A 26,111-nucleotide genomic window follows, 5' to 3' on the forward strand; every position below is an offset into this window, starting at 1 on the left:
TACTATTTATAAATAAATTGTTATATTTAACGTCATATTATTATTCATATGAAACTTGTGGGATATTTTGAACCTTTATTTTACCTCGCAGTTCTTTTGCCGCCTCACGTCAGTGGGAACACGTGGTAATACTGATGCATCTATACACTACCCGCTCACGTCCGTGGGAACACGTGGTAATACTGATGTATCTATATACTACCCGCTCACGTCCGTGGGAACACGTGGTAATACTGATGCATCTATATACTACCCGCTCACATCAGTGGGAACACGTGGTAATACTGATGCATCTATACACTACCCGCTCACGTCAGTGGGAACACGTGGTAATACTGATGCATCTATATACTACCCGCTCACATCAGTGGGAACACGTGGTAATACTGATGGATCTATATACTACCCGCTCACATCAGTGGGAACACGTGGTAATACTGATGCATCTATATACTACCCGCTCTCGTCAGTGGGAACACGTGGTAATTAATACTGATGCAGGTATATACATCTAGACTAACCATCTACTTTACTAATGGAGGATTTCTTTCTTTCAGGGATTACATGGAGGGTAAAATGAGATCTAGGCAGAACCAGTCTCCATTACCTGATCACCAGTGACAACTGCACATTAACCACTGTACTGCACAGCTGTAAAATATAACAAACAGATGGTGCAGCAGAAATAAAGAATTTAAAAAAAACAAATTAATTTAAAAATTAGTAAATATCCTTCTTCTGACCAAATAAATGTTGAAAACAATGCAAAATGTTCATACTTTGGCCGCAGAAGTGTCTATAAATGTGAGCACTGCCCTCCGCGCAGGCGTCACGCGCACCACTGGCCTCCACCCACGGGTCACAACACTGGCCACCACCCACGGGGTTGCAACACTGGCCACCACCTACGGGTCACAACACTGGCCACCACCCACGGGGTTGCAACACTGGCCACCACCCACGGGGTCACAACACTGGCCACCACCCACGGGTCACAACACTGGTCACCACCCACGGGTCACAACACTGGCCACCACCCACGGGTCACAACACTGGCCTCCACCCACGGGTCACAACACTGGCCACCACCCACGGGTCACAACACTGGTCACCACCCACGGGTCACAACACTGGCCACCACCCACGGGGTCACAACACTGGCCACCACCCACGGGTCACAACACTGGCCACCACCCACGGGTCACAACACTGGCCACCACCCACGGGTCACAACACTGGCCACCACCCACGGGTCACAACACTGGCCACCACCCACGGGTCACAACACTGGTCACCACCCACGGGTCACAACACTGGCCACCACCCACGGGTCACAACACTGGTCACCACCCACGGGTCACAACACTGGTCACCACCCACGGGTCACAACACTGGTCACCACCCACGGGTCACAACACTGGTCTCCACCCACGGGTCACAACACTGGCCACCACCCACGGGTCACAACACTGGTCACCACCCACGGGTCACAACACTGGTCACCACCCACGGGTCACAACACTGGTCACCACCCACGGGTCACAACACTGGTCTCCACCCACGGGTCACAACACTGGCCACCACCCACGGGTCACAACACTGGCCACCACCCACGGGTCACAACACTGGTCACCACCCACGGGTCACAACACTGGTCTCCACCCACGGGTCACAACACTGGTCACCACCCACGGGTCACAACACTGGTCACCACCCACGGGTCACAACACTGGTCACCACCCACGGGTCACAACACTGGTCACCACCCACGGGTCACAACACTGGTCACCACCCACGGGGTCACAACACTGGTCACCACCCACGCGGTCACCACCCACGGGTCACAACACTGGTCTCCACCCACGGGTCACAACACTGGTCTCCACCCATGGGTCACAACACTGGCCACCACCCACGGGTCACAACACTGGTCTCCACCCATGGGTCACAACACTGGTCACCACCCACGGGTCACAACACTGGTCTCCACCCATGGGTCACAACACTGGTCTCCACCCACGGGTCACAACACTGGTCACCACCCACGGGTCACAACACTGGTCACCACCCACGGGTCACAACACTGGTCACCACCCACGGGTCACAACACTGGTCACCACCCACGCGGTCACAACACTGGTCACCACCCACGGGTCACAACACTGGTCTCCACCCACGGGTCACAACACTGGTCTCCACCCATGGGTCACAACACTGGCCACCACCCACGGGTCACAACACTGGTCTCCACCCATGGGTCACAACACTGGTCTCCACCCATGGGTCACAACACTGGTCACCACCCATGGGTCACAACACTGGTCACCACCCACGGGTCACAACACTGGTCACCACCCACGGGTCACAACACTGGTCTCCACCCATGGGTCACAACACTGGTCACCACCCACGGGTTACAACACTGGTCTCCACTGTCTTAAACCTCTGTATCAGTGCCTCACTCCTAACTCGTCCAACATCAGTTCCACCGGCACTGATACAAATAGTGGGTTTGTTCCCATTTCCGGCCATAATATCATCATTCATGTTGTTAACAATGTCACCAATTCCAGCTCCCAGATAGTAAACCCTTAACCTGTCTCCCCCCCCCCTATCTCTAGCACAAAAACCTCTATCCAGATACCTCACCTGAGAATCTCCATCAACTAAAATTTGCTTAGTTACTTCCTTTAGGACCTGCGCTCCTTTCACTGTCTTGTCTTTCGAGGGAACTACAGTCTCCCCACAGCATTCGTCTTCTAGGACGGCGAATGGGTTGGAAGTCTTTATGGCATCTGTAGGCGGCTTTGTCAAAGTCTTCTTAAGACCCCCTGTCCCTTACGACATTCCAGGACGACGACTTTCTACTGCTGCGCTCTTCATTTGCTTCTTCTTGACTGTGATTCGTCTGTCTTAGCTCCTCCCGCAGGTAATCCACCTCTGCCCTCAGAGCTCCACACAGCTCCCTCACCAGCACCAGTTCACTCACTACAACTTCCATTTTCAGTATCAGGACTAGTGGAGCTCCAGCTACACACTCTCTCACTGAGACTAACTGCGCCTGACTGTTAGGCGCAACAACCTGCAATACAGTTGTGCATTGAAACAACCTATATCAGTCCATCATCAACCGCTACCCCACACTCAACCACAACCTTTGCGAGTACCTGTTATGTCTGTCACTGACAATCCTGTACCCCCAGAGTCCAATCCTCTTCCACAAAACGTACAACTATGTCCCGTTCTTGTTGAGACTCTTGTCACTCGCAATAAAAAATGAACTGGAAAATATGCTGGACCGACTCCTAACAATTTTTTTTTTTTACAAACGTAATCAACCAATTCCCCGAGGCTGACCCAACAGACACCCCACCGACATCTACAGAAAATGACATCCGCCCTAATACAGCTTCCATTGCTGGAAACACATCGTTTGAACTGATGATGGAAAACTTCCTAAATGACTTCGCAGCAAGCCTTACCCAAGTCACTCCCCAGGCTGACTTGCCACAAACCCCCAACCACCAGCACCACGAGTAAGAAACTCCCAAGCTGTACAAACCTCCCAACGACCTGACACTTTGACTGAAAAACCACATAAACTACACTCACGACACATCCTCCAACCACTCCCAGATATTCAGCACGGTGTACTACTGGCACGTCAAAGACGACCGATGTGATCACATCCCAGACGTAATAATTCGAAATACGACAACATAACAGCCCATCTTCAACCAACCTACCCAATCTAACCTTATACACATTAACACCATGTTACTTAATGTACTCTAACTTCCCCTACCATAATCTACCCTAACCTATCTGAATTGCGACTAACTTCCAAACATACTTCGACTCACAATCTCCGTCTCTGGACTAAACCTCAAACTTTTCATTAAACAGCTATACTTTGATACCACCTTCAACACAACTCCTCATCTTTGCCATCCTGAGTCCATTTCCACTCATTAATTTTCTCATTATCCTCACACCAATAGAAGACATCGATAACTTCCAACCTTTGCCAAATTATGAACATAAGAACATGAGAATAAGGCAACTGCCGAAGGCTTATTGGCCCATTCGAGGCAGCTCCCACCTCCTTTTGAGTATAGTTTTATATTATTTTTTTCATATCTAGTTTTTTATAATTATCTTTTTTGGCTTTTTCTGTTAAACAGCCCTCTTATGCAACCTATTATAGACCCAGACTTTAACCTCTTATCTAGTATCTATGACACTCATCACTTTAATGATCAAAATTGCAGGTATTATACAGCACATGATGTGAACAATGTTTTAACACGTAATCACAATGTTTCTGTAATTAACTTGAATGTAAGATCTCTAAGCAAACACTTTGATGATGTTAATGCCCTGATTCAGTTGACAACAAATTCTCTTTTAATACGTTTACTGAAAAGTGGTTAAAAGAGGACACTACTCAACTCTTCAACATACCTAACTACTCAGTTATTCACAACTGTTGTCCTGTACAAAGAGGTGGTGGTACTTCTCTTTACTACCACCAAGAAATGACTTGCTTAAAAGTAATTAAATCTAGAGACCCTTTTGGAGAGTATATGGTGACTTTAACGTTTACCTCTGCGAGCCTGATAACCCTCCTACTGCCAGCTTCCTCAACTGTATGAATTCCTGTTTCCTCATACCCTTAATCACTAGATCTACTAGAATCACTGATAGTACTGCCACGGCTCTTGATCACATCTGGACAAACATAACCTCTCCGCTTACTTCAGGGATAATCACCGATATCACTACAGACCATTACCCCACATTTCTCTTAACTAACATTAACAAACCACCTCTAGAGACAAGGGAGATAAGCTTTAGGCTCCACAATGAAACTGCTATAGGCACTTTTATAGCTGCTGCTGCTAATGTCAACTGGGAGACCGAGTTAGGTAACGTAGGGGACATCAAACTAGCAGTGCAATCTTTTCTTCAAAAAACTCTCAGCCTTTATAACACCCACTGTCCTATGCTTACAAAACAAGTCAAAACGAAAAGGCTAAACAATCCTTGGCTTACAAAGGGAATACTTAAATCCATTAATAAAAAACTTGACCTTGAGAAGAAGTATAGGTTAGGAATCGTCTCCAAAGAGCTTTCAAAGAATTACTCATCATTGCTATCTAAAGTAATTAGAAGAGCCAAAATTAAATACTACGAAGATAAATTTACCCAAACGAAGTGCAACATTAAGAAAACATGGAGCATACTTTCACAAATATTGGGATCAAAGAAGATTTTAAATAACAAACCAATACTCCTGTCCAATAACGATGGTCAGCTTACAGCCTCTCATACGGTTATTGAGTTCAATAGGTTCTTCTCATCCATTGGGTCATCCCTTGCAAATGATATTCCATCTTCCAGTACTGATGTTCAGGACTATCTTACTGGTAACTATCCACAGTCTCTGTACCTAACGCCCGCTAATTCTACTGATGTTAATGAGATAATCCTTTCTCTTAAAACCAAGTCTAACGCCCTTCAGGAGATACCAACTCTTATTTACAAAAAAAAACTCCAGATCTTTAGCTCCTGCTATTGCATTGCTCTTCAACAAGTCACTTGAACTCCAAACCTTTCCAGATATTCTAAAAAAAAAAGCGAGAGTAACCCCTGTCCACAAATGTGGTGATCTCACTGATGTTAACAACTTCAGACCTATATCAATCCTGCCAAACTTATAAAAAATACAGTGCAATTTTAAAGCAAAAGGTAAAAAACTATGAAGGTGAAATTAGGTACTTTTTAGTATTGTTTTTGAATGACGCAAAAGTTGGACAGCTTTTCAATTCAATAGGGAGTGAGTTCCATAGACTGAGTCCCTTTATTTGCATAGAGTGTTTGCACAGATTAAGTTTGACTCTGGGGATATCAAAGATATATTTATTTCTGGTGTGGTGATAATGGGTCCTATTACATCTGTCCAGGGAGAGTTTAAGAGCAGGATTTGCATTTAAGAACAGGGTTTTGTAAATGTAGTTGACACAAGAGAATTTGTGGAGTGAGATTATGTTTAGCATGTTTAGGGAGTTAAACAAAGGGGCTGAGTGTTGTCTGAAAGCAGAATTTGTTATTATTCTGATAGCAGATTTTTGCTGGGTGATGATGGACTTGAGGTGGTTTGCAGTGGTTGAACCCCATGCAAAGATACCATAATTAAGATAGGGATAGATTAGTGCATAATATAGAGAGATGAGAGCAGAGTTGAAATCTCTGAATATGTTAGGTATTAAGTCACTGCACATCCTCTCTCATATGTATTTTATATATATAAATGCTGGACTGTAATGTCAATCCTGACCGTAATAGAACCCATGAGCACCACACCAGAAACAAATACCTATTTGACATTCCAAGAGTACGTCTTAATCAAACTAGAAATGCTCTACAAATCAAGGGACCCAGAATGTGGAATGACCTTCCCAATCATGTTAAAGACTGTACATCTCTCAACCAGTTTAAGATAAAAACTAAGTACTACCTAATTAACTCCATGTAACCTACCTTACCCGTAAATGTCAACCCATGTCTGTTATTTTAAACAATGCGGTTTGTCGACCAAATTGTATACAGTATTTGCTATTTTTCTACCATGTTCCCCCTTTTTTATTTTTATATTTTCTCAACACAGTTTATACTTTAATCTCAATTAGTATTAAGTTTTAGTCTTAGTGTTTTTCCTGCCCGAAACGCTTTGCGTAATAGTGGCTTTAGGCATTGTATGTACTAGCTCTATCTATAAATCCATCAATGTTTGTATCACACCTTGTATGTATGTACTTTACTTGAATAAACATTTGAATTTTGAATTTTGAATTTGAATTAACATCAGAGGAATCAGCGGGAGGTAGGTACAGGAAGGAAGTGATGTGGTGGAGGCTGACTCCATACACAGCTTCAAGTGTAGATATGATATAGAGCCCAATAGGCTCAGGAACCTGTACACCTGTTGATTGACGGTTGAGAGGCGGGACCAAAGAGCCAGAGCTCAACCCCCGCAAACACAACTAGATAAGTACAGCGACTCAGGATAGTTACTGTAAGGTAGTCTTTAATATTAGTGAGTGAGGATGGAATATCATGAGCAAGGGATGTACCAATGGATGAAAAGAACCTATTGAATTCAATAGCAGTGTCTGAGGCCGAAAGCACACCATCGTCATTGGACAGGAGAATTGGATTTTTATTTAAAATCTTTTTTGAACCCAATATTTGGGAGATAGTGCTCCATGTTATCTTAATGTTGCCCTTAATTTGGGGGCAGTTGTATCCAGACCACGGTTGTGTGCGGTCGCTAGGTTGGCGCTCTTGGCGTCCGCTGATTGGTGGGAGGTGGAGGATTGCCCCACACTCTTCGTTTTTTGCACGTGGTGATACAGGATATTGTGCATTTGTTCTCGATTATTGACAACGTCGAAGAAATGGCTGAGGCGGTATGCCCAAGTGGTAGTGAGGAGGACAGACAAGATGATAATCGACCGTTTGAATTAGTAGTGAACAAAAAGAAACGGAGAAATAATAACAGACAGCGAGACAGTGAGAGTGACGATGAGATTGCAAAGAGACCAAAGAATGAGACCCTACTCGGCAAGACTCAAGACAAGACAAGAAGGAAGAGGCTGTTGTTCCCTACAACATGCCAATTGAATTTCCACCAAAAGCTAGAGTGGACGGTACGTTTGGCTAAACAATGTTTGGAATACGAACCACTTTTCAAGGAGGGTCTTCACCGGCCCTACATAACAGTTGGGACTGAACAGGCCGTGGAACGCCTCACGACGGTTGGATTTGAGAATGTAGTGATGGTTCCTCCAGAAGAAGGTATGTTGCACACAAAGATCATAGTTTTCAAGTTTCCAACTTATTTGGATCCTGACTGACTTCTTCTTAACAATGATAATGTTGTCTGGGCCAAGAGGAACAGTGTTCGTGGTGACAAACGAAGCCAGGTTGTTGCCTTGGTAAAGGGTGAGGCGCCGGAGAAAATTTTTGTGCAAGGACTAGGCTATAGGAACGTTGCAAAATACGTTGAGGAGCCCATACTGTGCATGAAGTGTTCACGTTGGGGACATATGGCATGGAAATGCCAGTTTGACCCCAGGTGTCGGTATTGTGGGAAAAATCACGACTCGCGAGAGTGTAGAGTCAAGATTGAAAGAAGTGAAAAAATCATCCCATTTTGTTGCAACTGTCGAGGCAGCCACAATGCTGGTTCCTCTCTATGCCCCATGAAGCCTCATCTGAAAGAGACTAGAACGGGTCCTACAAGCAGGATAGATGTATCCTCGCAGCAAGGAAAAATTGTGCAAGAGGAACATGGAGGAAACAGTTGGAAGCCAACGGCAGCCCCTATGATCAATGTGTGGGAAAAAGGGACGGAGAAAGTAAAGGCGAGCTTAGGGAAAGTACATCATGCAGTGGAAAAACTGAAACCTTGTGACGACAAGGTTCAGGACAATATGGTCACCTCTGAGGTTGGTAATCAAATTTTGGAGTATCTAAAAAAACTAGATAAGAGGATTGAGGCATTGGAAAAATTGGCTATGGAAGGTGGACGGGGTAAAGATGGTGGTGAAACAGGACGTGTAATTGAAAGTAAACCGAGACGTGAAATGGAAAGTGAAACGTGCGTAGAAGAAAGTAATGATGTGCATGAGGTAACGATGATAGAGGATAGTCAGGAGAATACACTTTCTAGTAGTGTTAGCGGTGTTCAACCTCCTGTTGTGACAAATGGTGAAAGAACGGTTAAAGTAAAACGGGTTACAGAAATAACAAAGAAAATAGATATGAAAAATATTACCTTCGATGTTGTTGTAGTTGTGAAGGTGAGGAGAAAGAAAAAATGTTACGGTGTTGGAAGGAAGTTTCTAAGGTACTCTTGTATCTCATGGAATGTGACGGACAGGGCAAAGGTAGTTTTATTATTAATCATGGATGAAAGTAAATTGAGAATATTATCTTGGAACATTAATGGATTAAAAACTAGAGCGGTGGATGTACACTATTATACTCTTAGAGAGAATATTGACATAGTAGCACTCCAGGAAACTGGGGATAGGGATGGTAGCATACTGAGGCTAAATGGCTATAGAGGCTTTCACTTATATGCTGATGGAGGAACTAGGGGGGTCTCATGTTATGTCAAAAGTACCATACCTGCCGAGATAACTGGAATCCCTCAGAGATATAGAGGTATTGAAAGTATTAGCTTGCGGATACAATTAAAGGACCGAGAGTTAAATTTCATTAATCTATACATCTCTGATAGCTCCCTTGATTTACGATACTTGCCAGATTCCTTCTTTTCTGAAGATACACTTGTGGTAGGGGATTTTAATGCCAGACATCCAGCTTTAGGATCAAGGGGTAAAGCAAATAGGAATGGTTGCAGATGGTACCAGTTTTTGCAGGAACATGAAGATGTTCAACTGCTGGGCGAGCCCTCTCCTACTCATTTGAGGGGAGGGAGATTAGATTATGCTTGTTTAATAAATGCTGAGGGCATAGAGGGGAATTGTCTTACTGTGGATGAAATGCTAAGTGATCATTTTGCATTACAAATACAGCTTAAACTAGATAAAAAGCATGCCTGCCTTCAGAGGAAAAGGTTAAAGTTTAATGAGGGAGAATTAAGGGGGCTTGTCGGCCATATTAAGTCTTGGTATGATACTTATAAGCCGGTTTCGGCAGAAGCATTTTATGAAGATTTAATTAAGGAGGTAGATGTATTTAATGCAACATTGAACCGGAAACCATCTAGTATAAAAAGGCATCCCCCCAGAAAAGAAAATTATACACAGGACAAGATGCTTAAGGGGTGGACATTAACAATGAGGAGAGCTCACAGGGATTGGAATAGGAATGGTAGGACTGAGGAAGGGAAGAATGCTTTACTGGCAGTTGCTAGGCTGTGTGGGGAGAAGAGAAAGGAAATTAGGAGCAAGTATTGGCAGGAATTTGCAGAGAAAGTTGGGAGTAACAGAAACTTGAAGGAAATCTGGCAAGACGTAAATAAAATAAGGGGTAAAAAGCACAATTTTGTTGCACATCCAGACCCGCAAGGAATTGCAAATGGGCTCGTAAATAAATGGGCGGAAGCTGCCAAACTTAGTTCATTACCCGCTGTAACGAGAGAGTCATTAGATTCTTGGAAAGATCTAAGAAAGGATTTTATACTTATAGCAGGTAACAGTGGTGATGTCACTTGCACAGTATTATAGACTGTGGGTTGGTTGGTGTTGTCGTCGTTGATCCTTCTCTATGGACAACCCAACCCACAACTCGGCAGAGTGCCTATACTAGGAGATCACCCTTGGCGCTTCTGGCTCTTGGAGAGGGGCTCAACGTCACACGCTTAGGGGATGCGGCTCCAACACTTAGCCTCGTTGTCACGTGCACACACCCACTTGAGCCGCTGTGACTCCCCACTCTCTCCTTATGAGATATGATCTCAATCCCCTATGACTTACTAGTATTACCTCTTACCCTGTCCACAGCAGTGGTTCTTGGTTCTTTCTCTCTCCTTCTTTACTACCTCCTGGGAAGCCTCACTAGGACAAGGGCAAACACCAGCAAATTGTGACACATTTACTGGACAAAGCACATACACGATACATACACACATATAATAATAATGAATCCTATACTCGATAATCACAATCAGGTTGCACTCCAACACCATCAGAACTCTATTATCAGCTTATCCAGTGGTATCCTATCTCCTGGTTCACCACCTGATACTATTAACCTCCTCAAGTTGGTCAAGCCTACATACACTGTTGCACTATCAGCAAGATAATGTATATATAGAAAATCAGCATTTGAATGAAATAACATATACCAGTATAAATGTTCATTGATACTTCAGTATAAAAAACTCCTTGACATAAGAATGCCAACAGTCACTCACCTCTCACTGCGTCTTGCACGCTAAAGACAACCAAACACTATCAACTCCCTACTAGTAATCCACCAGAACTTCCCCTTCCACCTCTGGAAGTTCACAACCCTAATATCCTTAGGTTCTTCCGGGCTTCACTACCAGGATCCTCTGCAGCTCCTCCCGGCTGCTATCATGAAGTTTCCTTGTGCAACTACGGTGCTTCACCCTTCTGTTAGGTTCTTCCACAGCTCTCTTGGCTGCTACACCACCTCTACAGAAGCACGTGACACTCCTCTTCACTGCTGCTTCTCCTCACAGCTCGAGGTCCTCTGCTCCACTACCTTGGAGTCTCATCAGCTACATCATCTGCTGGCTTCGAAGTTCTCAGCAACTTCTTCCCCAAAGAACAAACCTGCAACCCATCGACACTCCAATAAAATGTTCCCCTTTAACACATAAACAAAAATAACCACACAATATGCTTGCCTCAAACCTCTATCTGTCCTCTACATACAGTGAGAGTGGACTCCCCCGTTTTGGGCGGGTCCATACTCCACCTCGCCTGGCGGCGGTCCTCACTCGCTGGGAGGGTCTTCCTCCATCCGGAGCCAGGCTCCCTCAGTCGTCCGCCAGCGCTCAGAGGGGGTGGACGTCGCTCCGTGCTCCTCCCTCTTCACTCTCCTATTTCAGGCTTTCTGCCTTATTAAAACATGTCTAACTTATAAATAAACATTGCTACTGTCGCTGGGCACACGACCAACTACAAGCAATCACTATGAACTGGCGTATATCGTGCTTACCACAGATTAATTGGTCGAGGGCGCTTTCCCTCTGACGGCGTCTGGTCAGGGCGCTCCCACGGCCCACAATAATGTCCCTGGCGGGCTTGATATTCTCTTCTTCGACCAGGACTTGAGACCACAACGTTCCCAGCTCAGTTCCACAGCTGGCACGTCTACACACTTCTCTTCTCTTCGAGATATATCACTAGGGGTTCCCTTCTGACGGGAGCTCAACGGAGCGCGGCTTCCCCCTGCGATGTCTGGCACTCAAGTGAGGTCAAGGTCCTCCAGAAGCGAGCCTCACGCCTCCAGCAAAATGTCCACATCTCCTAGCCAGTCATTTATCTATTTTCTTCTGCATTGCCCATAATCTCAAACTGTTACACATATCCAACCAGCCATTTTACATATGGGTCATCACCTCAATATTTGCTAGACCTTCTAATCTGGTCAGGCTTGCTGAATAACTCTCAAGGAGGGAGACTCGTTTCTCCTGCAGGCTGAGATCATAACACTCCCCTCCCCTTATTTTTGAGAGTTATTCCAGTGGCAAAGCTCGGGATAATACATCCGCCACTACACTGTCTCGTTCTTCACCCCATATACTCTCTTAGGAGTCTACAATTAATTCGTTGCACCTTGCAACATCTGGCTCACAACTCTCCAGAAACACGATCTTCTCATAAACGATTTGACTTCTCTGGCACCTCTTGGCTAGGCTGTCCTCCTTGGACGCCTGCACTCCATCGTTCCACTCTACTTATTGTCTCCACCCTCCGTTTCCTCGTCTTCTTCTCTTCTCGTCCAGAGTCAGACATCTACTGTCTGTACCTCCTCTGTCATCTTCATACTTCCATCTACTGCCATTATACTTTCGCCTCCTGTCATCATACTTCACTCCCTCGTCTTCACCGACGATCCTCCCTTTCGTCTCCTCCTTTATCCGAGAGCTCATCCTGTTTGACCTCCATCGAGTCCTCGGCTTTCTTCTATTCATCCATGCTTGCATCATCATCCTCTTCTCACACCTCTCACCTCTATACAACTCCATTTCTTCTCCTTCAACTCTTCTTCGTCCCCTAAAAGTTTCTTCGAGCTCTGTACTACAGCCAACAGCACTCGACCATACATGTCGCTCTACCTCTCCCAGAGTGCTCGTAAGCATCTCTCCACACATACTGTCTCTTCTCCTTTCATATTCTCGGCTACTACTCTTCTTCACTATCTCTCCTCCACGTTTTCTGTGAAACATATCAACTCCTGACACCTCAAACAACTTAACTCTACTATCCAGATGCCTCTGTGCTCGTGGACAACTTGACGTTCTACTTCCGTCCTCAGTCTGTCCACATCTTTCCTCATTCCTACTCAGCACAGTTGCATTCACCTTCCGACCCTTAATTTCAGCAGTCTGGGCTTTACTCAGGTCAACTCTCTCCACAGTATTCTTCTTCGGCTGGGCCATCTTCACTTTTGACCTCACCGAGACTTCATTTTCCTGGGCTGGACCTTCATCAAATAGCCATGCTATATCTACATCGATATCTTCCACCGGTTTAATCGACACTGTCTCATCTTCTCCAGCGTCTCCCTCGTCGGCCACCTCTGCCTTCATCACTACCGAGACAGGGTTTTCAATGGCTTGGCGGTCTCCTGACTCATCTCCTCGGATGTCAGTCAGGTTCACACTCTCAGGTGTCCCACCCGTGCAGTGGCCTTCTGGGCACTCCTCTGGCACAGTCTCCGCTACGACTCTCGGCAACACCTTTGTCCCGCACAAGTCATTCCCCAGGATCACTTGGACTCCTGGAATAGGTATGTCGGGGCACACTCCCAACATCACCTCCGCCGACACATATTCCGACCTTAGCTGGACAGTACAAACGGGCATGTCACTCTCCGACAATAACCCATATACCCTCATCTTACTCCTGCCAGCTAACCGTCGATCATTCCCAATCAGGCTTCTCGTAATCAAGCTCTGATTAGCTCCGGTATCTCTTAAGATACCAACTTCTACCTCAGGTTGGCCTCTTATACTGATCCAACCTTTACTCATGAACGGCCTATACCTCTCGTTCACTAAGTTCGCTCTCTGTGGTTTGTCTCGGAACACATTAGTATATTTACCTCGGGGGTCACACATGGCCAGGGTCACAACTCTCTTGCCCTGCCGACAATCTCGCATCACGTGACCCAATCCGTTACAATTGTAACATCTCATCTGGGAGAAATCTCTCCTATACGTACCAAAGCGGCTCTGACTTTGTCCACTCACATGAGAGTTCCTCGGGCCAGGCACACTATTTGTACTCTGTGGGGCTTTACTGGACTCTTGATTCCCTGGATCACGAATAGTTTCTCGTTTGGCTCCTCCATCTTCACTTTCAGATGAAGTGCGCGACCTACTCTTCTGAGTTTTTGGGTACTTACTTTTATCTGCCCATTTATCAAAATTTTTCTCACCCCAGACTCTCCTGGGTCTCTCATAATTTCTTCCTCCCCAGACTCCATTGGATCTGCCATTGCTGCGTCTCGCCTCGCTTCTCACTCTGTTCTCCCTTAAGCTCTTGTATGCTTCAGTAATCATATCCGCCCTATCTGCGGCATCTTTCACCTCCATTATCCCTGCTTCTTGGATCTTGAACTTTGTTTTGGGATGCATCATCTCCAAGAACTTCTCCATGACCATCAGTTGCTTCAGGTCAGCATAAGATCCAACTCCAGCAGCCTCAATCCACTTCTGGAATCGTCTTTCCAGATCTCTTGCTGTCTCAGCAAACGTACATGCTCCAACTTTGCTCATCTCTCTGAAGCGCTTTCTATAAGCTTCTGGGGTTAACTGAAACGAGCGCAATATGCTGCTCTTTACTGTGGCATAATCCTGGCACTCTTCCAGCGACAATTGGGTGTATGCCTCCCTGGCTGCACCGGTCAATCTTAACTGGACCAGCTGGGCCCATTCCTCCTGTGGCCACTCCTTGATGCTGGCTACTTTTTCAAAGTGCTCGAAAAAGCTCTCTGCCTCTTCGGGAACAAACAAGGGAATGTCCTTCTCCCTAACCCTAACATCTGGTGGGTGTGATAACTGGGTGGTGCTCTCTGGCAACCCATGTTCAATCCTTTGCTCAGCCAAGGTTCTATTCGCTTCTATCTGCATTTGTTTTGTTCTCTCTTTTTCTTTTTCGACCTGGGCTTTTTCTTTTTCTTGTTCCAACTCCAGTTCCCTTACTCTGGTTTTCTCTTTTTCTACTTCCAACCTGGTTTTCTCTTTTTCTACTTCCAGCCTGGTTTTCTCTTTTTCTACTTCCAGCCTGGTTTTCTCTTTTTCCTTCTCGGCTTCATTTTTCATCTGGAGTTCTAATTTCATCTTTTCCAGCTGGAACTGTCTCTCCTCACGCTGTTGTTGGATCTGGAGCTCTAACTGGAATCTCTCCAAGCTCCTATTTCGGCTATTCCTACTACTGCGGCTACTCTTGCTGCTCCTACTCGATCCCTGGGATCTCACTTCATCCTGCCCATCATCCTCCTTTCCACTTTCAGCTCCTTTTTGGGCTCCTTGCTCTGCCGCTTCATTTTTGGCTCTTAACTGCCTCAGGATCTCATCCTTCATCCCAGCTACTTTAGATGCTTTCAACCTGATGCCACATTTTTCTGCTATTTGTTTCAATTGATCCCTCGTGCAACCTTCTAAATCCTCAGGCTTGCCTGACTCCACAAACGCTTGCACCTTATCCATCTTTGTCCTGTGAGTCTTCCCGAGAGAGAGTATACACCTGCGTTCACACAGTTTATCTATTTCAGCAAGGGTGTACAAATCCACTCTTGGACAGGGTGTGGGTGTGTCAGTTCACTCTCCCGGACACAGGCCCCCAATTTATTATAGACTGTGGGTTGGTTGGTGTTGTCGTCGTTGATCCTTCTCTATGGACAACCCAACCCACAACTCGGCAGAGTGCCTATACTAGGAGATCACCCTTGGCGCTTCTGGCTCTTGGAGAGGGGCTCAACGTCACACGCTTAGGGGATGCGGCTCCAACACTTAGCCTCGTTGTCACGTGCACACACCCACTTGAGCCGCTGTGACTCCCCACTCTCTCCTTATGAGATATGATCTCAATCCCCTATGACTTACTAGTATTACCTCTTACCCTGTCCACAGCAGTGGTTCTTGGTTCTTTCTCTCTCCTTCTTTACTACCTCCTGGGAAGCCTCACTAGGACAAGGGCAAACACCAGCAAATTGTGACACATTTACTGGACAAAGCACATACACGATACATACACACATATAATAATAATGAATCCTATACTCGATAATCACAATCAGGTTGCACTCCAACACCATCAGAACTCTATTATCAGCTTATCCAGTGGTATCCTATCTCCTGGTTCACCACCTGATACTATTAACCTCCTCAAGTTGGTCAAGCCTACATACACTGTTGCACTATCAGCAAGATAATGTATATATAGAAAATCAGCCTTTGAATGCAATAACATATACCAGTATAAATGTTCATTGATACTTCAGTATAAAAAACTCCTTGACATAAGAATGCCAACAGTCACTCACCTCTCACTGCGTCTTGCACGCTAAAGACAACCAAACACTATCAACTCCCTACTAGTAATCCACCAGAACTTCCCCTTCCACCTCTGGAAGTTCACAACCCTAATATCCTTAGGTTCTTCCGGGCTTCACTACCAAGATCCTCTGCAGCTCCTCCCGGCTGCTATCATGAAGTTTCCTTGTGCAACTACGGTGCTTCACCCTTCTGTTAGGTTCTTCCACAGCTCTCTTGGCTGCTACACCACCTCTACAGAAGCACGTGACACTCCTCTTCACTGCTGCTTCTCCTCACAGCTCGAGGTCCTCTGCTCCACTACCTTGGAGTCTCATCAGCTACATCATCTGCTGGCTTCGAAGTTCTCAGCAACTTCTTCCCCAAAGAACAAACCTGCAACCCATCGACACTCCAATAAAATGTTCCCCTTTAACACATAAACAAAAATAACCGCACAATATGTTTGCCTCAAACCTCTATCTGTCCTCTACATACAGTGAGAGTGGACTCCCCCGTTTTGGGCGGGTCCATACTCCACCTCGCCTGGCGGCGGTCCTCACTCGCTGGGAGGGTCTTCCTCCATCCGGAGCCAGGCTCCCTCAGTCGTCCGCCAGCGCTCAGAGGGGGTGGACGTCGCTCCGTGCTCCTCCCTCTTCACTCTCCTATTTCAGGCTTTCTGCCTTATTAAAACATGTCTAACTTATAAATAAACATTGCTACTGTCGCTGGGCACACGACCAACTACAAGCAATCACTATGAACTGGCGTATATCGTGCTTACCACAGATTAATTGGTCGAGGGCGCTTTCCCTCTGACGGCGTCTGGTCAGGGCGCTCCCACGGCCCACAATAATGTCCCTGGCGGGCTTGATATTCTCTTCTTCGACCAGGACTTGAGACCACGTTCCCAGCTCAGTTCCACAGCTGGCACGTCTACACACTTCTCTTCTCTTCGAGATATATCACTAGGGGTTCCCTTCTGACGGGAGCTCAACGGAGCGCGGCTTCCCCCTGCGATGTCTGGCACTCAAGTGAGGTCAAGGTCCTCCAGAAGCGAGCCTCACGCCTCCAGCAAAATGTCCACATCTCCTAGCCAGTCATTTATCTATTTTCTTCTGCATTGCCCATAATCTCAAACTGTTACACATATCCAACCAGCCATTTTACATATGGGTCATCACCTCAATATTTGCTAGACCTTCTAATCTGGTCAGGCTTGCTGAATAACTCTCAAGGAGGGAGACTCGTTTCTCCTGCAGGCTGAGATCATAACACACAGGTATTACCAGAGAAGAACTAATAACGGCGATTAAAGTTGGGAAATCTACCGCACCTGGGGAGGATGGAGTAACTTATGAAATACTTAATGAACTTGCCACTATGACGAAAAGCCCACTTTTAGACCTCTTTAATATTAGTTATAAAGAGGGCAGTATTCCCAGTAAATGGAAAAAACTATGATCATCCCTATCCCTAAAGCCAATGGAGAGTACAGACCTGTGTCTTTAACCTCGTGTTTTTGTAAAATGATGGAGAGGATCATTTTAAATAGACTTTTATATATAATAGGTGATCAGCTGTCTAGTAATTTGTTCGGGTTCCTCAAAGGAAAAAGTACCTCTGATTGTATTATTAAATGTCTAGCTAATGAAAATGATTATTATAGAATTTTCATTGATTTACAAGGAGCTTTTGATAAAGCCAACAAAGAGGTTATTTTATATGAATTAGCTAGTCTTGGTGTTAAAGGGAAATTATTGCGCTGGATAGGGGATTATCTTTACGAAAGGAAGGCTCAGGTGTGGTATCAAGGTTGTATGTCAGGTGTGAGGTCTTTTGAACTCGGCACACCTCAGGGAGGAGTGTTGAGTCCCACCCTGTTTAATGTACTAATGAATAAGATAGCATCTGAGAGATACTCAAATGGGGTAACTCCGATTATATATGCCGATAATATTTTGTTTCAGGGCAAAGATATTTCAAAGGTTCAAACAGTGTTGGACAATTTCGGAAACCTGTGTCACCATATGGGATTGGTGGTTAATGAAAACAAAACTAAGTTTGAATGTAGAAGTCGGAGCCCCATTGTTTTGAAAATAAACGATAAAAATATAGAGAGAGTTAATATATATAAATATTTAGGCATATATGTTGGATATACCCATGAGAGTTTGGAAGCTGAGATGAACAGACTGTTGGGTCAATGTCGGAAGAGATTACAACCTCTGAAGGCTTTGGCATGCTGTGGAAAGGGAGTGGGAGTCCCTGTGCTACGAATGTTATACTTGAGTACTGTAAGATCTCTGGGAGTCCGTATAAACAACTGGGCCTCTACCCTTCAGACTGAACTATTTGCCTTGATCCTTGCACTGAAATGTGTACAAGTCTCAAAACTTGATACATTAATTGTAAGTGACTCCTTATCATCCTTAAATGCTCTCAACTCTTTAAGACATAACTGTAACATGCTCGTGTCCGAAGCTAGACACAAATACAACAAAATTATTAAGGATGGTAACAGAGTCCATTTCATGTGGTCTCCATCTCATGTTGGCCTCCGAATGCATGATAGAGCTGATAAGTTAGCCAAAGAATCTGCCTTTAAAGGAGACGTTAAGTGTAACCTTGGATTGTCAATGAGCAATCTGAGAGCAGCTGTACACCGAGAACTTCAACAAGATCTTGTAGATCTGAGGCAAAGTGAAATTGACACCAGTAATTCCATCTATCATCATACTATCATGCAAGAGGAGCCACACATCTATGGATCATCCAATAAAATCAGCAGACTTCTAGATGTTACTACTGCTCGGCTTAGACTCGGTTACAAGTATCTCTGGGAATTCTCATTATCTGCTGATGTAGACCTGACCAAATGTAAACTGTGTCAACAAAATTATTCGCACACCCTCCGTCACTATGTGATGGAGTGCGAAATGATACGTGAATTTAGAGACAATTCTATAACCAATGTTCCAGCGATGTGTCAATATTTCATTCAAAATGATCTGCTACCAGAAATTTTAGCCAAATATCCCCAGTTTGCTAACTGTAGGTAGTAACTAAGTGATTGTAACCTATCCACCGCTGCCCACTGGATGGGGGGCGGTGTGCAGGACAAACATATAAATTTTGACACTAGCTCTCCACATATGTCAGTTGCTTAATTTAGAACCTGTACTTGAGGTCGATCTCGAACCCATTGTTGATGTGATGACTTATATTGAATTTTGTAACTAGCTCATCAAGATTGTAACTTGCTTAGCTAAATGAATTGTGGGGTTCAGTCCCTGAGCCCATTATGTGCCTCTGTAACCCTTTCCACTACCGCCCACAGGATGGGTATGGGGTGCATAATAAATGAACTAAACTAACTAAGATCTCTTATTGATTATGCTGCACCTGTCATTTCTTGTTTTGGTAAAGGTAGGATGGGCAAGTTGGAGAAGGTACAAAATGAAGCAATGAGAATTATCTTAGGATGCCCAAGAAATGCTATGATTGAGATAATGAGGATGGAGTTGAATCTGCAGAGTATTGGGGATAGAATTTCAGAGATAAATGTAGCCTCTGCCATTAGATTAATGAGAGGTGGGGGAGTTAATGAATTAATCCTCTCGGTTCAAAAGGTGGGAAGTAGTGAACAGTGTATGATGAAGAAGAGAGTATATATGAATAAATTATGTCATAATGTTATAAAGTATGATGTTATTACAGAGTGTATTGCTGTGCCGAAGAGAAAATTTACACCACCATGGGAGGATTGTAATGTAGATGTAGTAATTACTCCCTTGCATAAGAATAAAAGTATGTATGAAATAGGAGAGCTGAGGGCAACATATGATTGTATAATTAGAAAACTGCCTACAGAAAACACTCTACATGTATATTGTGATGGGTCAGTAGCTAGGGATGGGAAGGCAGGATGTGGAGTCTTGATCAGGGAGTACACTGACATCGGCACTGTAGATACTGTTATTGGACGCCGCTTAACTGACAATGTCTCTTCAACGCAGGCTGAACTCCAAGGAGTATTAGCAGGATTACAGGAAGTAGTCAAATGTGGTAAAAATGCTTGCTTCTTTATTGACAGCAGAGGAGCGTTAGAGTCTTTAAATAGCAGACGCCCAGTATATCAGAATATTGTGATAGAGTGTAGAGAGAATGTTAAGAGACTAGAAAAAACTGGGTATAAAGTAAGATTCATGTGGATCCCTTCACATGTGGGAATACTGTTGAATGAGGTAGTTGATGACATAGCGAAGAGAGCCACTGAAAAAACTCTTGTTGATGTTGTATGTCAGTTAACCTTGAAACAAATAAAAACAAGACTCAAGGTGATTCAGGAGGGTGAAGAAATGATAAAGAGAATGGCATTGGTGGACAGTAGTAACACACTTAAGAATTATTCAATAATAAATATAAATTCGTCCTTCACCTATGGTAAAGGAAAGTCTACTTGGAAGGATTCAATTTACATGAGATTACGATTAGGATATAAATATATCTGGCAATACGGTGTTGATGTAAGTGAAAAAGATAAGGAGTGTAAATTATGTAGTATGCCGTACGCCCACACCTTAGAACATTATGTATTAGAGTGTCACCTTATTGAAAAATATAGAAATAAGGAAATAAATAGTGTACCACATCAAATTGTTTGGATGTGTGATAATGGTATAATAGACAGTATACTTAGGAGCTACAAGAATTTTGCTCCAAGAATGTAACAATTATATGCTGTACTTGCTGTATGCAATGTTAAATGGGATTCTTGTACTGTTATATGTCTATTTGTACTCACTGAATTTGTGCGCCCCTTGAGTGACTTGAAGTAGAGGGGGGTAGAAATAGCCTAAGCTACTCTATCCCTTTGAGATGTATTTATTGCTTATCTCAATAAACATACTTGAACTTGAACTTGAACTTAATTTGGGTAAATTTATTTTCGTAGTATTTTATTTTGGCTCTTCTAATTATTTTAGACAGCGTGGATGAGTAAATCTTTGAAAATTCTTTGGAGACGACTCCTAACCTATACTTCTCAAGGTCACGTTTTTTATTAATAGATTTAAGTATACCCTTTGTAAGCCATGGAGTGTTTAACCTTTTATTTGTAACTTGTTTCGTTAGCATAGGACAGTGGGAGTTATACAGGTTCAGAGTTTTCTGAGGAAATGTTTGCACTGCTAGGTTGATGTTCACTGTCACCTAATTCTACCATTCAAGCTGTCATTGCAATCAATCTTATATTGTTTCTGCTGTATTGTGCCTACCAATTTGTTGTCAACTACCATTTTAAGCTGTCATTGCAATCAATCATAGCTACCTATGTGCTTTAATATACTGTACCTATAATTTTCTCTCATCTTTTTTTTTCATTCCATGTAATCTGTTATCATTTTTTTGTCTATAAATTTTGCAAGTATTTACCTCCTTAAAATTTTCTTAGATTAAGGACCTGCCCGAAACGCTGCGCGTGCTAGTGGCTTTACAAGACTGTAATTACCATATTTGTATCCTCACATTCCTTATGTACATTCTTGTATATGCATAAATAAATAAATAAATAGATAAATAAATAAATAAATTCAGCCTCCCAGTTGATATTAGCAGCCGCAGCAATAAAGTTGCTTATAGAAGTTTCATTGTGCAGCCTAAAGCTTATCTTCCATGTATCTAGAGGTGGTTTGTTAATGTTGGTTAGGAGAAATGAGAAGTAATGGTCTGTTATTAATTCTACTAGAATTTACCTACTTAAAATTATGTGTTAGATTCAGGACCTGCCCGAAACGCTGCGCGTACTAGTGGCTTTACAAAATTGTAAATACCATGCTATGTATCCTCACAAACTATAACACAGATATACATATACATATCTCACAAAATAAATAATGATAATAGATATCTTTGTTACAACCCTTGAGACTTAGTACGGTTCTTTTCCCGCAGTGATCAAAGTATATTAAGTCGGCCTTGCCAACAGGTGTCTGAAGGGGGGGAGGGGGGGGGGGTGAAAAGAAAACACTGCATAATTTGGGAAAACAATGTAACTACGCTAAGAGTGACAAACATAACAATTAAATGGGGTAAAGATAATAGCCAGAAATATTCTTTAGCATGCAATAATATAAATAAAAATCCATACTGAGCAATGACCATAATCATCAGCACATGAATTAATAAATGGGATAATTACACAATCATTTACCCAGAGAACCGAGTATTTACCTATAAATAAATAAGTAAATAAATGAATAAAGATAAATAAAGTAAACATCAGGTAAATCCAGATAAATATATATAGACGCAATTTGTGCGTCATTACTCATACTTTGAAAAAAAATTGTCTTACTACAAAAATATTATTTGATTTCTAATAATATTCTAATTGCTATTTGAGTTTGGTAATATTGGCGTGAGATATTTTCTCAGCGACAGTTATTGTTGTCTGCGGCTTTGTTGATTTTGTTTGACAACAAATAAGTCCAACATCGCTTGAGCTGGTTTCTTCTCGTGGGTGTTTTACTAATTATCCTCACAATACGAAGGTGCATGGTGTTAAGATTGACATTTGAGGTAAGTCTGATTGTTTATGTAGTAATGTTTCACTGGTAGAAGCTGTAATTGCGACAGGAAACTGGAAAAGTATTATGGGGGCACCTCTGTGCGTTTTGATTCTGGCCCGGTTTTCCCGGCTTGGTGCTTTCTCCTGATATATTCTTACTTGTGCTCTCCCTTAATATTTTGCACAGTAATTGTTTAGCTACCTAATTATGCTTTATTGCTTTACGTTTTAATGTCAGGCAAAACTGTCTTTAGGGAGTTTTTCACTTTGTGGTGCTTGGGGACTTCAACCTACGGCACCTGAAATGGAAGCACCTGGCTAATACAGTAATAAGAACATAATAACAAAGGCAACTGCAGAAGGCTTATTGGCCCATACGAGGCAGCTCCTATCTATAACCACCCAATCCCACTCATATACATGTCCAACCTGCGCTTAAATATCAGAAAGAATACCAGGAAGTAGCCTAAATGAACAGGCACATGCAAATGACCTGCTACGGATATGCGACAGGTTTGCCTTAAACCAGCAAATAGTAGAACCAACTAGGAAGGAGAACACGCTTGACCTCATTTTCACTAATAATGATAAATTGATCAGGAACATAACGATTACAAATACCTGTTACTCAGATCACAACTTAATTGAAGTTATGACAACCATGGGGAGTAGACCTTCAAAACCAGTCCAGATTCCCAGTGGAGGAGATTTCAGCAAATTCAACTTCAATAATAAACAGATAAACTGGGAGCAAATAAACCAGGACTTCACAGAAATAAACTGGGAAGAACAGCTAGAAAATGCAAACCTGAACCAGTGCCTGGAAAAAATAAGCTCGGTAGTACTAGCTTAGGTAGTGCTCGGTAGTAATGTTCAAACTGCATACCCCTAAGAAAAAAGAGGAAGAGATGCAGATTGGAACGGGAACGTCTTCCCCTATTTAGGCGAAGAAAACGAATCGCGGAACAACTTGAGAGTCGCACCCTATCTCAAGAACGGTGAAGAAGGTTAGGTAGAGAAATAGAAACAATTGAACGCAAGCTACAAGAATCATACAAAATCCAGGAGAGGCAAAGAGAGCAAAAGGCCATCAGTGAAATAGAGAGAAATCCGAAATATTTGTTCTCCTATGCAAAATCAAGATAAAAAACCACATCTTCTTCTTCTTCTTCTTGATAGTAGGTGCAGTTTGCATGAAGGGTTTGTCCTCCCGATGACTGCACCAGTACTGATGTTGTTGGACCCGTTTATGTTGAAGATCATCGGAGCTACCAAGGTGCTTGTTGCGTTGTGCTGTAGATAGAGGAACGGTGATTAAAACAGAGGTGTGTGTTGTAGGCAGACTTGCCGCACCGTAGGGCGGTGTGTTGTGTTTATGGCGTCAGCTGATCCTTGGTGCTGCGACGAGGCAGTTGTTTTCTGTGTTTAGCTGTTGGTGGCGCCAGGTATAAATGTGGCGCGGGTCAGATGTGACCCAATTTGTTGGTCGACTGCAGATATTTAGCCAGTGCTTTGACTATTTGGTATTTTTCTTGTAACGAGTGGTCGCCACCTCCTAATATATGCTCGATGGTGAAGGGTATTTTAAGTGCGATAAAGACTTGTTTGAAATTTACTCTGGCACTATAATGTCGGGAGCAGTGCAGGAGATAGTGTTCGACTGTTTCAGGCACCTGACAGTGAGTACAGAGTTCATTGATGTCTGTTCTGTACTTAGAGCTGTGTGCTGCTAGTTTGGTATGTCCCAGCCTTAATCTGGTCATCGTTACATCAATTTCTCTGCTTTTATATCATCTAGTATCGGGCCCCTGCGAAAGGGAGATGGAACTTTCACCGATGACAACAAAGAAATGAGCGAGCTACTGAGGAAGCAGTACGACTCTGTTTTCAGTGAGCCATTAAACACACTAAAGGTTGATAACCCAAATGAATTTTTCATGGATATGATACCAACATCAAATCATATATCAGACGTCACCCTATCCCCACTGGATTTTGAAGAAGGCATAAACAGTATGCCTATGCACTCTGCACCAGGTCCGGATTCTTGGAACTCCATATTCATCAAGAACTGTAAAAAACCACTATCGCAGGCCCTCCACATTCTGTGGAGACAAAGCCTAGATACTGGTGTTATTCCTGATATACTAAAAACAGCAGAGATAGCACCACTTCATAAAGGAGGAAATAAGGCAGAGGCAAAAAATTACAGACCGATAGCACTAACATCGCACATCATAAAAATTTTTGAGAGAGTGCTAAGAAGTAAGATCACAAAATACATGGAATCACAGCATCTCCATAACCCCGGACAACATGGTTTCAGAACAGGGCGCTCTTGCCTGTCACAGTTGCTGGACCACAATGATATGGCATTAGATGCTATGGAAGACAAACAAAACGCTGATGTAATTTACACAGATTTCGCAAAAGCTTTTGATAAATGTGACCATGGTGTTATTGCACATAAAATGCGTTCAAGAGGAATTATTGGAAAAATAGGCAGATGGATCTACAATTTCCTGACCAACAGAACCCAATGTGTAATAGTCAACAAAATAAAATCCAGCCCATCAACCATGAAGAGCTCAGTCCCCCAGGGTACTGTGCTTGCTCCAGTACTTTTTCTCATCCTCATATCGGACATAGACAAGAACACAACCTATAGCACTGTATCATCCTTTGCAGATGACACTAGGATCTTCATGAGAGTAGGCAACATAGAGGACACGGCAAACATCCAGTCAGATGTAGATCAGGTCTTTCTATGGGCTACAGAAAATAATATGGTGTTTAACGAAGATAAGTTCCAGCTCAAGCGCTATGGAAAAAATGAAAATATAAAAACGGAAACCACGTACAAAACTCAGGCAAATCATAACATAGAACGAAAAGGCAATGTAAAGGATCTGGGTGTACTCATGTCGGAAGACCTTACCTTTAAAGAACACAATAAAGTAGCCGTCACAACTGCAATAAAAATGACAGGTTGGATAACAAGAACTTTTCACACTAGAGATGCTATACCGATGATCATACTTTTCAAAACGCTTGTGCTCTCTAGAGTGGTGTACTGCTACACAATGACAGCCCCTTTCAAAGCTGGAGAAATTGCTGACCTGGAGAGCGTGCAGAGATCCTTTACTGCTAGAATCCACTCAGTAAAACATCTAAACTATTGGGACCGACTAAAGAGCCTAAATCTGTACTCCCTTGAGCGCAGGCGGGAGAGATACATAATAATTTACACGTGGAAAATATTAGAGGGTC

General features: G+C 43.4%; 2 protein-coding genes across 3 annotated transcripts in view; both read left to right on the plus strand.

Moving 5' to 3' along the window:
- LOC123766598 (antizyme inhibitor 2) overlaps positions 1-712 on the plus strand; it is a 286,143-nt gene extending 285,431 nt beyond the window's left edge. Inside the window, exon 10 of the mRNA XM_069308159.1 lies at positions 558-712. Within this exon, the coding sequence (XP_069164260.1) occupies positions 558-621 (64 nt within the window). The 3' untranslated portion in view covers positions 622-712. The remainder of the gene's footprint in view (positions 1-557) is intronic.
- A 22,007-nt stretch (positions 713-22,719) lies between these two features.
- Positions 22,720-26,111, plus strand: part of LOC138354254 (zinc finger protein 271-like) — a 109,435-nt gene continuing 106,043 nt past the window's right edge. Inside the window, exon 1 of one of the 2 annotated variants that reach the window (XM_069308161.1) lies at positions 22,720-22,852. The gene's annotated coding sequence lies outside the window, so the exon portion shown is untranslated. The remainder of the gene's footprint in view (positions 22,853-26,111) is intronic. The other variant, XM_069308160.1, reaches the window with a different exon arrangement.

Source organism: Procambarus clarkii, chromosome 62 (assembly GCF_040958095.1).
Source record: "Procambarus clarkii isolate CNS0578487 chromosome 62, FALCON_Pclarkii_2.0, whole genome shotgun sequence".
In the NCBI taxonomy this organism is placed as follows: Eukaryota; Metazoa; Arthropoda; class Malacostraca; order Decapoda; family Cambaridae; genus Procambarus; species Procambarus clarkii.